At 36.9% G+C, this 15,641-nt stretch overlaps 1 protein-coding gene across 1 annotated transcript in view; it reads right to left on the bottom strand.

The window, feature by feature from the left end:
• The window catches only part of gnai2b (guanine nucleotide binding protein (G protein), alpha inhibiting activity polypeptide 2b), a 36,666-nt gene extending 21,445 nt beyond the window's left edge, over positions 1–15,221 (bottom strand). Inside the window, exon 1 of the mRNA XM_055022676.1 lies at positions 14,560–15,221. Coding sequence (XP_054878651.1) covers positions 14,560–14,677 — 118 coding nt within the window. The 5' untranslated portion in view covers positions 14,678–15,221. The remainder of the gene's footprint in view (positions 1–14,559) is intronic.
• Positions 15,222–15,641: the final 420 nt, after the last annotated feature.

Raw genomic sequence — 15,641 nt, 5'->3', positions numbered from 1 at the left:
CTGCATTTCAGTAGATGTGCACAAGACACAATGCACATGCTGCCTCACTGAGCAAGGAGACTTGCCACTGCAGAAGTGAAAGTGCAGCATCAGCAACAGTCTGAAGCCAGACTATGTTGTGTTTATGTTGGCAGTTTAAAAAGTCAGCAGTAAGGTTTTGGAGCAGTCATTATTGCTTTAAGTTGTGTTAAGTTAAATCTGTTTAGTTTATTCTTACAGTGATCCACACATTACATGATTGCAGACAGTTTTTGGAAATTAATTAAAAACAAAACAATTTAAAAAGACACAGGAGACAACATGACAGAATCTGTAGCAGCTTTTGAGACAAATAAGTTTGGTTTGGTAATAAGGTGGTGCAAGACAAAGTCTTGGAATGATCAGGGACATTGAACAAAACTATGAAACATGAAGGTAATCTGCAGAGCAGCTTATTTTAATTATAGGTTCAGTGTGGTTTGAAAACAACTAACATAAAAAAAATAGAACAAACACTCATTAGCAAATAAACTACTTTCCCAGTTGAATACACTCCCTTTAAGAACAGTGTTTCAAATGTCTGTGTCTCACACGGGGACGCACAACAGTTCTTCAGTAGCATAGCCTTTGCAGAAACATTTTGCTTTGAACAGCATGTAAGCCCGTTACCACATTTTGGCATATGTCAGCGTCACAGGCCACCTATTGTCTGAGCAAATGCCACGGAAAGATGACTCACTATCCTGGCTGTGGCACGATTCCTCCTTCTCTAATCCCAGCTCACTGCCCGCAACTGTTGGCGTCACGACTGTTCACATTCACTTGTCTATTTCAACTATTTACAGATCAGCCTCCTCAGGGCATTGATGACATTAAATAGAAAACACTAAAAACACTTACGCTCTTACTATTTCAGACCTTATTGAAAAGCAACTCCCATAAATCTAGCCATGCAGACCAGCCGTTGTGCTTTTTTTTTTATAGCCAAGTGATTAATAGTGGCAAACAGCACACATGTGAGTGTACCTGTGAGTCCATATATGTTGCTCAAGGTTTCACAGTTTTAAAAATCTCCAAAATGTTCCTCTCACCTAGCAACCCCATCTTAAACCATTATCTAGCAACCCAAGTTGAGCTCCAGAAGGTTTGGTCAGCTTGTTCTCCCGCTGTATGCGCTGTACAGTGGCTGGTGCTACCTTGAATGTAGCATCAATATCCAGAGGAACATTTTCTTTCACAAGTTTTCTGGGCTAGAGTCAAAACCGTTTCAAGGTCTCCCCTTACTATGACAAAAATCTATACAAGTTGATTATTTAGTTATTATTTATAATTCAGAAAAGCAACAATTGCTGCTGTTAGAAAAACCTCACAATTTGATATTTTATACACTGCTATGAAACACAAAAAGGAGTTTTCAGTAGGTGACTTTGTAAGGTAAGAGAAAAGTTTCAAAGCAATCTAGTATTATCTGGAAGTATAACTACCTTTAATGCTAAGTCATGGGTTGACTGATGTGTAATCATCAGTGGGCCTGACCGCTGCACTGCCAGATTCAGTTACGTCCCTTTAATAGAACATGAAGTAGGCTGAAATATCTCAAAAAGCAACAGATCACTTCCTGATCTAAAGAAAGTCACTTGCATCCCAGAACATATGTCTAAGACTTTAAGAATGGAACAAATTACAATAATAGTCCTTACAGTGGTTTAATTTTCATTAATGGTTGGCCAACCAAAATAACCACAAGAGAGCATTAGTTATTCATTCTTAATGACACAAAAAAATCCATAAAAAACATTTAAAGCACAGCAGACCTCACAAGAGAGAGAGGGAGAGAGAGAAAGTTCAGAGTTCCAGATTAAACAATAAGAAAGAAATTTTGTCATACCTGGGAGAAATCCAAATAGAAAACTGTTGAGGAGATCCATTTCACACATGCAAAAAGTCCCATCTTAATGATACCCAAGAGTTTTGGGAAAATATTAAACATTTTGGAGGGCATGAATGTTGTTATATCCTGTACAAAACTGTCATAGAGTGATTGTCTAGTCAGAAAACACCAGACTGAACTAAAAGAACTATTTAGATATAAAAGCATAAATACTTTCTATAGTCACAGGAACAAATCTAAAACTGTGTTATTGTTGTTTTTTAATTAATTTAGGACAGCTTCTTATAAGTGGAGATGATTTCCTTCTATTGACCATTCACTTGCCTCTGACTTACTCTCCTTCTATTGACCATTCACTTGCCTCTGACTTACTCTCTGCCTGCAGTCATCCCTCCTTTATAGCAGACCTAAGCTTAAGCCTTTCTCTCTGCTCCGCTTTCTTCCCGTCTCCCCACCACCTCGGTTTCTGAAGAACAGAACTCTAATTGCCTTAACATATAACAGCAAGCTGGATGCAGTGGTGCCTGTTTACAGATCAAAAAATTGTGAGTCTTTCATGCAGCCATGCAGCCACCTCCCACTCAGTAGTACCCAAAACCCTTTTCACATGCAGGATGGATAATAATGGAGGAATTTTACACTGCTGGATACAGTATGCTACTGCCTAGAGTAGGAAAGTAGGTCATCAGCCTTGCAGGGAGCAGTGAAGCTTCGCTGCCTCTCTGGAAGGTTGGATGCCTGCTGAACTGATGGCAACCTAAACCAATCACAGTTAGGGAAATGAAACAAGAAAACAATGTAGATCTAAAATGAGAAACAAGGAAACCATGTTCAGCTGTATTCTCATAAACAGAAATTAAAAGCAGCGCACTATTAGAGCAAGACATGCTTTATAAAAGGAGAAACTTAGACCTTGTATGACATTATATAGAATGCAATTCATCATTGCTACCTGAAGCAGCGGTAAGTCCAGATGAGCTGCTCCATTATTGTCTCCTAATAGCACAAGCAAGCACTTCTTTACATTTAATCCCTTTAGAAGTCAGTGCATCTTTCAGCACCACTGATCATCCAGTTTTAAATCAAAGCCCATAAGACGCATGTCTGTGTTCCCAGAACGCCTCTCGACTGTTTTAATACCTTTTTCCACTAAATCTTGTCTTCCTCACCACTGACAACACATCCTCCTCTTTAGCAAACACGACACGCACTCTGCAAAAGGTGCTGCTACTCTTCTAATGTGCTCACTACCTGTCTCTCTATCGGGTGCAAAACACAAACAACATGCTTGATTTATTTTCTGAACTTGTGATGCCCGAATGGAACAATCACCAAAGAGATAATTCAACCAGCCTCAAGATTTAAATAGGAAAACCTCATGGCACTGCATCAATATCTAAATATTTTTTTATTTATATATAAAAAAAGAAAAACATTCACTTTATCTTTTTTAAAAGTAATGGGCCCATTTGTTGGTATATTTTCTAAAGCAATCTGTCTTTTGGGATGACCTTACATGAGTTCAAAACAATCGCTCTTTTCCCATTTGGTCTTCGATGAAAACTGATTAGTCCCTCAGACATACAGCGACATTTGCTTTCATATTTTTGTCATTAGACTGTACCAGAATGGAGCAATGCAGCGCAAAAAGCAATTTTCAAGGTGATATGGAGGACGTTAAAATCTCCACCAGAACCCGAAAATAGAATAATATTGTACAACATTCATTTCCGGTACCTTTGAGCCTAATGCATCAAAAAGAAAAAAAAAGATTTAAACATTTTCTAGACTTTACAGGTGACATCTTAGCAATTAATGCCTTGGATAGGATAAATGAGATTATGTTAAAACAAGAAGCAAGGTGTAAAGCATAGTTTGGAATAGAAAAAAGGCAGAAATCCTCCTGAATTGCTTTAAGACACTGATCTAAGAGTTTCCTTATCTTTTTTTCAAATTTGCTGATACACTCCTGTGCTTATATTACCTTTAGGAAACGCTGCAGCACAAAGTTAATCTCTAAATGTGGGTCAAACTGGATCTGGATGATAAAACTCCCTATAAAACTCCTAAATAAAGAAGAGATTTAAAAAAAAATAAAAAAGACATTAAAATAAAAGGATTTAGCCTGTTGAACTGTTTTCCAATAAAGCCATGCTTTATGAAAGGACTGACATAGTCATGCAGATTAGATGGGTACAAAAATAGGAATAACTTTTTCTTTGATCTCTGCAATATTTCTGGTTGATCAAGTATTTCCTGTACAGTTTTTTTTTTTCTGGATAAGTAGGACACTCCCAGCAGAGCTGATTCCAGATCTTATGGGAGTCATGTACCATTCAGAAAACTAAGCAGATAAGTAATTCAGAAGGAAATCAATGTGTACTCAGCTTTCCCAAAGACCCTATTAATTACACTAATGAAGTGAAAGCATATCGATTGCTGGTTACGGCACTCAACATGTGCAAGCTCTTTAAGCAAATGGTCAAAATGATGTTATAATTAGCTTTTCACAGATGATAAAAAACACTAAAGCTTTCATTTGCCATGAGATTTCTGATAAATAGAAGCTTTTTGAAGATGTTAAAGCAACAGCTATTGGTCACTTTAATGATTCTTTTTTTTCAGCAACACTTGGGTTTGACAAAACAATTTGAGATTTACCTCTAATTTGAGTGACTTATTAAGTGAGCTCCATTAGTAAAGTTTCTAACATGCTGTCCTACAGTATTCTATAAGATATACAGAGAGGATCAGGCCCGACTTTCCCTCCACCCAAGGTTTGTCAAAGGCTAGGGTCAGAAAAAGGGCAGCTAATGTCTCTGCAGACCCCAGACATCCAGTAAAGAACCTGTTAAGACTTTTCTTGTCAGGTTGGTGCAGCAGAACACTATTTTCAACAAACAGTCATCACAGAGACAGTTTCTTTCCCTAAGCCGTCTAACTAATGAACACTGAATCTATTAGTGTATGGACAGCTAAGTAACAGCAGTGGTGCATGGGAGCAGCTAACATTTCTGAGTGATTGTGTTCATTTAAGGATGGTTTGTGTAAACTTGAAAAAAAAAACATTTTGATTTATTAGGATTAGCCATCATTTCTAATTTGTAATTTTCTCAGAATGCAAAAACATTACCGCATCTAAAAGCAATACAGCTTGCTATGTAATGTTGCTTCAAGAAGTTTTTTTCTGATACCAAAAGCATGCATTTCTCAAATCAATAAATTAATGAGTCTTAATTTTGGGGAAAGCAGTTATCTGCTTATATTTGCATAAAATTTTAAATATGTAATGGTGAAATGTATTTATGCTTCTCAATTTGGAATGTCCTCATTTTCTACAGCAATATCAATGAAATATTTTCTCTAAACAGTATAAATAAAAATTATATTTGTACACTAGAAATTATTAGGGTCTTACTAGTTTATTGTGTATTTTTAGTTATTTTATTGAGCAATATTTTATTGTTCTTACCTATTTTAGCTGTAAAGCACTGTGGTTTACTGTTGGTTCTGTTAAGGAGCTTCATAAATAGAAATGGTTTGGAGTTAATATTTCACTTATTCTGAAATTGCTCTCACATAATTCATGATGTGACAACTGAAGCATCCCACATGTTGACTCACAGAAAAGTCATTTTTCATGCATCAAACCACCACAGCTGGTGTTTACCTTGCAATAATTCTGCTTTCTCTCACACCTCTCTATGCTTCTGCCTATATTTTCTCAACACTTTCAAAATGATGAGGTGTCAGAAGTGCTGGGCATTGGCTGTAGTCTTTGAAGGACCATAAAAGCATTCAGTATTTTATTATGTTCCTTCACACTGGAGAGTAAATTTTTGAAAGTGCTGACTTATATAAGCCTACAAAATCTGCTACCGCAAAAGCAACATTGGGTGATTTAGTAGGGTGAATTCTAAAGACAGGTGCCAGATGATGGCAGAAACACTTAATAAGACTAATAATGTGGTTTTAAAAGAAAATGTCTGTCGTATATAAAACCTACCACTTTGCCCAGACATAATATACTCAGTTTATTTTTGCTGAGTAAGAAAAGATGACTTCAGATCTAATCATTTCAATCTGGTACCATAATGCTTGTGTAACAGCAGCTGGTTCATTATAAATGCATTGACTGATGATAATGGAGATAAATAATCAACTACCTGAAAATTATGTCCATATGTTGACCTCTAAACACTAAACTTTTGCAAAAGTGGCCACAAAGACAAGAAACAAACCCTTTAAATTGACTCATGCAGATTTGTAAATAGAAAGGGACATTCTGTTAACTCCAGTATGTTTTCCTCATATTTTGGAGACTAAGACATAATGACAACTGAAAGACATTTAAATAAACATTTAAAAAATGATTTTTTTTTTTGTGAACTGTAAAAAAATACATTTTTTTGTGGATAATTTCATACATTGTGACATTTTTGCCCACTTAAACTGTCCAAAATTATTTTAGATGATTTGAACAGGATGAGAATATCCTCAGTACTTACTGCTCCATATTCATAAAAATCTTATAGAGATGACATATAGATAATGACTAAACATTGAACAAGATCCACAAATTCAAGCACATGACTTCAGCTTTTTCTATTTAGTAGTTAAAATTTTACAACATGGGGGGACTCTGAGTAAAACCACCGACCCTTTCCACTAAAATAAATCAGCTGTCACTTCAATATGTGACGTCTGGCCTGGAAATGGCTTATAAGCTACTCAGGAAGAGTTAGATAGACGGTAGGTTGAGGTTTCCCCTTCTAGACCTTCCAATCAATTGTCCTAACAACAGATAAGGAAAAGAAAAATAATGACTAGTTCAATCACTTTTCTGTTAAGTATTGAACTCCTGGTTTTCCAAGACGTGAGTCTGGTTTATATCCCAATTCATCATAAAACACATCTTCCTTTCTTTAAGTACCTTGCCACACCTGTTTTTCAGTATTCTCGTAGTTTCTTAGCTGATGGTTATCATTTGCAAGCTTCCACATTATTTATGTACCTTCTGCCAGATTTTGTAACCGTCTTTTCATTGTTAATGTGCTTAATATTTGTCTCTGTAGGTTTAAATTACACCGTCACTTCACCAAACTGTTGCTCCTTTCATTACACTTACTACTTTGTTAAAAAACAAACACACAAAAAAAACATACATCTAGCATTGGCTCATCTTTCCATTTAATGTTGGAGCAACTACCTCAACAGCTTGTTTTCTATTCCATCTGTTAATTTTTTTAAAGGAAAATAATTATTTCATTAGAACCGAGAAGGCTTTATGGCCTGCAGTGCAATAGTTTGTTGCCACTGGTTAGTGCTCTTATTATGAATGAGCACTAGAAGCTGATAGCTGTTTCCTGGAATGAGCTGCGAGTCAAATCAATGCCTGACCTTGAATATAGAGCCTGGAATTGATTGAGTCTGTAGCAGAGCCGCAGATCGTAAATGCGACTGAAAGCACCGAGTTCATACTGCTGCAAAGCAAACAGTTCCTCCACCGTAGCAGCGCTCCATCGGCATTCCTGTTGCCAGATCTTTAAAACCTGTGGCACAGAGTGAAGAAGAGGAACAAGTCAACTGCTCCCGCAAAGTCGTTAGCAGGATGTAAGATGACCCCTGCATCTTTATTCTAGCCGTTCATAAGCCGAGACGGTGCAACAGAGCTTCCACATTAAAGTTCTGTAATATGAAACTGCTCTTTGATGCATAAATCATTCCAGGTTTTCCCATCACAGCGAACTCAGGGTTTGGATTCCAGACGCAGAACCTTTAAACAGCATTAGACATTAGGTAAGCTGCTAAATCAAGAATTTGTTGTCGTTTCCTGGAATGTACTGTGGATAAAATGTTGCATAAAATACATCTTCCTTTCTTTAAGTTCTATATTGACACACCTGCTTTGAAATATTCTCACTGTTTTTCAGCTGTTGGCTGAGAACAACAACTGAGAAACTGTGTATTTTGGATGAAATGTTGCAAAAATGAAAGTTGATGTACTAGAAATTGAGCATAAAATCATAAACATACATTTACAGTTTTAAATTTTGGTGAGAAAGTAATTTCAAGGCACATAAAGTCTCTTCAATTCAAGAATAAGAGCTAGATCACAAGTAAAAATCAAAATGTGAGTGGATGATATTGACTTTTACTCAAAAATACAAACTAATCTATTCAAATTTGCTAAAAATTTACATTTGGAAGAATAGCTTTTCTTTTAAAATGTTATTTTATTTCTTCTATTTAGTTTTGCAAAAAAGATACTTGATTAATCTGTTAACAGATTTAACAGGTAACCTGCTACTGAAAACAGTGAATCCATTGGATTCACATTGGAAACACTAGCAGGTTTCAGTGAATCCAGAGTCATAATGTAGTCAACAGTCTGTATAATAAAACAACACATTATTACAATCTACCACTTCTGGGAGGAAAAGGGATTTTTATGGTTCCACATTAACGATCTCATGTAGCACACGTAAGAGTGTGTGACTGATCGATGGATGTAATATCCTGAACCGGTAATGTTTCCCTCTCCACCAACCTCTGAAGAACGATAATTAGGGAAGCAGTGACAGTTTGCTTCCCTGCAGTTGCTCTCCTGCAGTTTGCTCTTCTGTGCATCACATTCTCATTGTGCCAATGAGCAAATTCAGGCAAATTCATCGAACAAAATGTAGATGAATACTTTTGGAGAGGTTGATAAATGAAAGGGTATGGGTAGATTTTATGTGGCCTGCTGGCTTTAAAGTGTTCTTACATCTTTACTACTAGCAGCAGGCTATTGATTTAGGGCTGCTGGAGGATTGAGCATGTAATTCCAAGAGGTAATACACTTTTGCAGTAGTAAAAGTCCTGTTAAGTTTGATAGAATTAAATGTTTAGTAGCAATTAAAAGTTTAGATTTTATTCTTTTAATATTGGCCTGGATTTAAAAAAATTATAGCAATATCAAAGAATTTAAAATTTATGAATATGAATTAAACTATATATTACAGACAAAGCAACAAAACTGACAGCAGCTAAGAAAGGGTTACATTATTACTGGGCACCTCATAATATACTTTATGGACAAACTATTAAATTAGGTAGAATTGGATCTTATGATCTATGATTATCAACTGCATGCAGTTTCGTAGTAAATTTTGCAAATTACATCCAATTTGAATTTTGTACAATGCTTCTTTAAGATTTTATCATCATTTCATTGCGTCTTGTTTGTCTCAAATGCGGAACATTTTAGGGCCAACAGCAAAGTTAATTAGGACACTTTGCATAAAAGCAAGATTCCAAGAGTCAATTCATATTTTCAAGCTGGCTATCAGTGTTTGCAGCTGCACTACAGTGTTTTAAAATCATTCAGCAGTGTAATAAGTTGAATATCATTTCTTGCCATCACCATTGTCTGTATTTGCTCAATTCAGCCACCAGAGGTTAAAATAGGAAGCAAAATATTCACTGCAAACTAGGATTCTGTTCTACTATGTCAATATACTATTAATTACCAGCGATATACCAGGGTTAGAACAGCATTATTCTATCCTATTGAGATGTACCTATGTTAAGACAATCAGATTTTTATTTTCTAATTATCTTTTAACAGAAAACATGCGAGTGGTTGCATGCTTTTTAAAAACCAATTCTCTGTTGCTACCACTTGCTCTCTCCACCACTCACCCTGTTTTTCACCATCACTCCCTCTGATCCTTTATCAAACTGACAAGGTTTCTGAGTATTCGTGCAGAACCAATTAGTAAGTGAAGGTCATGCCAACTTACAGAACATCCAGCAACTCCTCCATTAACAGGCTTTAGAGACTGATGATGTCCAGGTCATGTGATGGTGAGTAACCATCCTATTCCTACTTTCTGACATTGGGTAAATTATGTTTTATGCTGCACTTAGTGTATTAGGGATCTGTGTAAGATAGAAACGGAAATCACTAAAATTATATCTGGAACTAATAATAAGCATGAATAAGAAATTAAACCTGAATTTTAAAAACGCATATTAAAATGAGGGAATCGCTTTCTACTAAAATGGACAACTGCTTTGAAAGTAGATGAATTACATTTTTCTCCCACGTAATTAATTTAATATGACTTCAAAGACTACAGAAATAACTTTGAACAGCAGTTAGAAACCACTAACTGAAGGCAGAAGCAGTGGTTTCTAATATAAAATACAAATATTAAGAACAAAAGTGCATGATCTAATAGCTTTTTATCTAAAATTGACAACCAGCGACTTAATCGTGAATTACACATAAATTACAAATTGCACACATTGATATTGCAAAGTCATTCAACATATTGCTGCAGCTCTTAGCTCAAACACTGCACAAATACAAAACCTGACACTCTTCCAGGGTGTGATAACCCTCCATCCTGCCTCAGGAAATATCCGGAGATCACTTCCCACTTCATCAGGGTGAGCAGACACACGGCTGAGCCACCTCAGTCATGATCTCATTCACAGACAAAATAAGGCCCAACACATGCATGGAGCCTGAAACATGAACCTGTTTCTGAGAACTCTCTCATTAGCGGAAAAAAAGTGTTTTCGCAAACATTCTTCACAATTCAAAGTAAAACTTATTCCAAGGTCTGAATGTCTTACCAATTATTTCTTGCAAGAGCAGCACATGCACGCATTTCCTGATGACTTCTTTGTATTCACCAGGGACGTGACTAATGGTCAATAAGTATATTCTTTCAATAGGTAGGTAATTGTGAAGCTGTCATCTCAAGATGGACAGTCTCATACTCTGAGCTCTCTTCCCGGTTGAGAGGTGAGTAATGTCTGTGAAGGACCGTTATTATACTTTTGCCTTGCTGAGGAGGGAATTAAGAAGTTAGATGCAGTGGATGGTGATTTAGGAGATTTTAAAGGGATGAAGAAGAGTGAAAATTCACAGAACTCCGCCAAATGTAAAACTATACAAGTTCTTTGTTTATATTGTTTTTGTAGGAACAATGGATTCGACTTGCTTGTGATCTGTTATAATTATCTGAGGAGAGTTATGTCAGTCATAAAGTCTTTATTTCTTCTTGAAATAATAAATGATTCATTTTAAAATTATGTTATACTCGTGGTATATGCTTTGTAAGTATTGTATTCTGCGCTCTTATCAGAATGCCCAAGTCTATAAACTCCTTTACAAGCCTGAATGTAATGGCTGATCAGTCATTCAGCTCTACAGAGGCCTGGCAGTTATCCATTCATTTCATACATGTATTTTTGGGGACGAGATTAAGCCAAAAAAATAAATTTTCCATGTTAAATATTGATATAAATCAAAGAATCGGTCAGTTCCTTCTGTCAACTTTTAATTGACCTCCCATTTGGTTTCTGTATTGAAAATCAAAGACATGGACAGATGAAAAGCTACAATATTAATTTGTATAAATATACATGGAAAATAAAAACTGATACATTACGTCGATGCATTCAAAGATCAAGCCATTTTTTGGATCTTCATAAGATCATTTTTTGATAATGTGGTTTCATCTTGAGATGGGTTGAGTTTCTGTTTCCTGAGGTTTTAGCAATTTCCTAAAAAAATAAAATAAATAATAATAATACAGTATCTACAAAAAAAACAAAATTGTAAAACTGTTGGTATATCGTTTAAGAAAAGGATATGAGGAGTCAATGCACCTTTCCAAAAAGCTGTCCTGCACATACCCATTAATATTGAGCAAAATGGGTTTGATATAATTCCTCTGGACACATAGTGAAATATTTACACAGTCAGCCAAAGCATCCGGCAGAGTATGCAGTCAGCTCTCTGTATGTTTGAGAGAAGCTTTTCATCCGTCTGCAAACCAACATTGTTTCATTTCTTCTTTGTTTAAGCAGGTTGTTATTCATTAAGGATATAGTTTTGTGCCAATTTGTCAGACAGCTTCTTACAGACTAAATGTTTCCAAAACGTTTTGCGATGGTGACATTAGAAAGGTTTAGTCAAAGCAGTGATTATGTTAAAGCTGTGAAACCTGACAGCTTTAACATAATATTAGTACTTACTAAGGTAAATACTGTAGAATAAGATAAAACATAGTCTAACAACAGTTTCACAGATGTAGATCTCATGTACCAATATGGAGATTTTGTTACATATAGGTTCCAAGTTTTGAAGGCTTTCCACCATCACTGTCTGTTTTTGTTACATTTTTTTGCTGGGTGAGAATGAAATATACTTAATTTAGTTTGTGTGTGCTGATACTATCCATAAAATACCAAAAGTCAAATCATCAAGTCAGAATTTTGAAATAAAATTGATATCAAGTTATAAAAACTTGATCAGCGTTAACTAATCCATTTTACACATAAATGTCCCAGTGTTACACTTTAACTTAGAGAAACACCAAGCAATATACCTCTAGAGTCAGTTTTCATACTTTTTAAATATGAAAACTGATGCTGTAAATGAACCGTCACCTTTACTGTGACTGTGCACAGTGCACATCTCTGAGGTGTCACCTTCTTACTTTACTGCCACCCTTTAACAACAGGATCCCTGATATCTCATACATACACATCTAAGGATACACTCCATTTTCAAGAGTGTGTGCCAAAAATGATGGCGTATGAAATGAGACAAGGTGACAGCAGGTCTACAGCAAAGAAAGAAAAGGCCACAATCAGCCGACAAGATGTAGCCATGTTTAGGCAGCAAGAGCTGTTTACTCCTGCTGGATATGGACAATAGAGGACACAACATCAGCTAAAAGAAATATGATGTAACAGAGATGACTGAGATTAGAATTAGTTAATTTTAATGGGACCACTGATTTGGACTCCATTGTCTCTTGTTGCTGAAGTCTAAAAGTCATCTTTGAATTGATTTTTAATCTTGAAGTATGAGCTACACGTAAAAAACATTTTTTATATGTACAGCTCTAGAAAAAATGAAGAGCCCACTGTTCTGAACCCTATTGAAAACCTCCTGGTTATTCCACCAAATATTGGTCTCTGAACTCTTCCTGAGTTAAAACATTAGCATTGTTGTTTCTAAATAAATATGAATGTGTTTTCCTTCCATTATTGCATTATTGCTACCGAAGATCTCCACCAGTAGAAAATCTGATGTGGCAGAGTAAGCGATGCGCTGCTAACCATCTTCTTCTGAGATATTCTCAGGGGGAAAAGGAGAAGATATTTTATGTAATAGAAGTGCATTCAGAGCAGAAACAATAACCAAAGACAAATCACCAGAGCTCTGCAGAGGAACAACAAAGAGCACACAGTAAGCAGACAATAGAACATTTAAATGGAATACTGAACCATATTTGCTTTTTTACTACAACCTCTACTATGACACATGACGATTTTTAAATCAAAATATTATGTATTTTCCAGACAGATTGTGCTATAAAATAGAATCAATTATATTCCATTCAGCTTTTTTTTTATAAATATAAAAATGTTGCATTTGTGAAACACAACTTCATATTTTGAGGCCTTGAAATAGGGCCTCTGTTTCTTCAAGGAGGTCCTACTTTTTCCAACACATTGCCTTCAGCACTGTATCACTAGAATGCTCACCATTATGTCATTTACGATGGTATAATGGTCTTAACAGCACTGGACTAAGAAGAGGTCTATTTGATAAGTTCAGAATAAACACAGTTCCATTTAGGTGTTTGCTAAGTGCTGCTGCCGCTAGTCTGAAGGGGCTGAGTGAGAAAGGTTTCTGAGCGGGTTGCTGCTTCGAGGAGCTTTACTTTGTGTGGGCACAGCGCGTCGGCCCTCTGAATGTTTCCATCAAAAGCCTCTCCAATTAACACACTTGTATCATTATTAATAATAGCATTTGTTATTACAGAGGCAGCCATCTTTGATGATTCTGGTTAATGAAAACATAACAACTGACTATATACCTAGATCAAGTCCCCTATAAAAATCTTGACACTTCAAATAAAAATAAAAAAAAAACATTTTTTCTCTCTCTCTCCTTTACACATAATAAAGAAACAACCTCCAACAACCTAGAATAATTAATAAAAAAATAATAAAAAGACATATCAGACTTTTATTGATGAGAAGAAAACAGCAGAGGAGGACAAGGGGGAACTGAGATTGTGGTGATGAGTGGGAGGATGTGTGTTGGCCGTTTGCCCAACTATGTTTGCATATGAGAGGAAAAGGCCAAGGGAAGAATGAGGACTGTGCCGCTAAGCTGCAGGATACTTTTCATAAAAACAGACTGATTTTAGACAACACTTGGGACTGAATCTGGCTGTGTGTAAAAGTGACAGGTGTGTTTTTGTGATAGTGGAGCTGGAGGGAGGCTCTGTCAATGTTTAGCCCTGGTCCACAGGTTTCATTGGCTGAATTAAATTAGGTTTTCTAGGAAGAAAAAACAACAACAACTCTGAGAAGCAAATCAGGACAGCTTGTTGACATGATGATGTCTGCCTTCATCTCCAGGAATCAGGACATTTGTGTTGGCCAATTAATAACATCTTAAATACTGTTCAAGTGTGACTCTTGGGTGACTTCAATACTGCGTCTGCTAATATAAAATGAAACCCAGAGAGAATTAACTCTGTTTCTGCTTTTATTTTAAATTAAAGTCTGACTTAACCTTTTGAGATTTGCTTTCCTTTGGGAATATACACGTCCTCTCCTCCCATTAAGTATTATAAACCCAGAAGCAATCTCCCGAGGTAACCTACCTAACAAAAGCAATTTCACCTCTCTTGCTGCTTTCTCTCCATCTTCTCGGAGGTTTTTGTCAATCATCTTTGACCTCTCCGCCGCAGCCTTATCCTCAGCACTTACAGTGCAACCCATGGATCCGGAGGCAGGGGCGCACCGACCACTTGCGCAAAAAAAAAAAAAAAAAAAAATAAAAAATGTATCTCTGCTGATTTCAGGGGAAATAGATGGAGCGGCTGGTAGGGAGAAAATACCCTACTCCTGATTATTGATGTATGTATGAAATCGGTGTCCCTGCTCTGTAGCTCTCAACTGGAAGCTGTTTGGTCCATGCCGAGAAGCTCCGAACCTCCTCTCCCCTACATCCATGCATCCAAGCACGGACTGGAGACGCCTGCGCCCGTTCCCCTCGTTCGTCTCGTCAGCCTGGTTTGCTGCTGAACAGCGCGTCCCTGCGTGGTGCAGTCAATTAGTCTCGCGCGAAAATCATCAGATATCGTCGCGCGAAAAGTTGTCAACCGGTTGCGTTGACGTCAGTTCGGCAACTTGTCGCGATAGTCCAATTAAAAGCAGGTGAGCTCTCCACGGACTGGCCCGAGCGAAACCAATTAGAGGGAAAAAACGAGCCGGCGCGGAGAGACGTCAGGGGGGAGTGCTGTGAGCGGTCTGCAGGGGGCGCTGTTCCGGCCTCACTCCTCTGCATTTCTGCTGACCATAGGTCGACAAAAACACAGCAGCAACGACAGCTGCAGTCACACAAAAACCGCTCAGTCAACGGTAAAACGGGAAAGGTGTCTGTGCGTCACATGTTTATGAAATGCCTTTGCACGTAATTAGGCCGCAGGAATAACTAGTGCACAGCGCCATCGCCTGGCATTTAGCTGAACATAATCTCCGCCAAAGAGTACCAGTTACTAGCTTTCTTGCTACATGAAATGGAAGCATATAGAAAAAAAATTAAACATATATGTTTCCTTAAAAAAGTGCACATGAGAGTGCAGATATAATAAACTGCAGAAGTGTCTAGTACTAAGTAGTATTTATTGCTAAGGGTCTCCAGATTATGTTTGCCAGCAGCGTGCAGGGTCATGATGACCCA

This window comes from Poeciliopsis prolifica, unplaced genomic scaffold, assembly GCF_027474105.1.
Source record: "Poeciliopsis prolifica strain line A6 unplaced genomic scaffold, Auburn_PproV2 SCAFFOLD003, whole genome shotgun sequence".
Lineage (NCBI taxonomy): Eukaryota > Metazoa > Chordata > Actinopteri > Cyprinodontiformes > Poeciliidae > Poeciliopsis > Poeciliopsis prolifica.
Note: the sequence above shows the minus strand (reverse complement) of the source record. Positions and strands in the feature narration are given on the sequence as shown.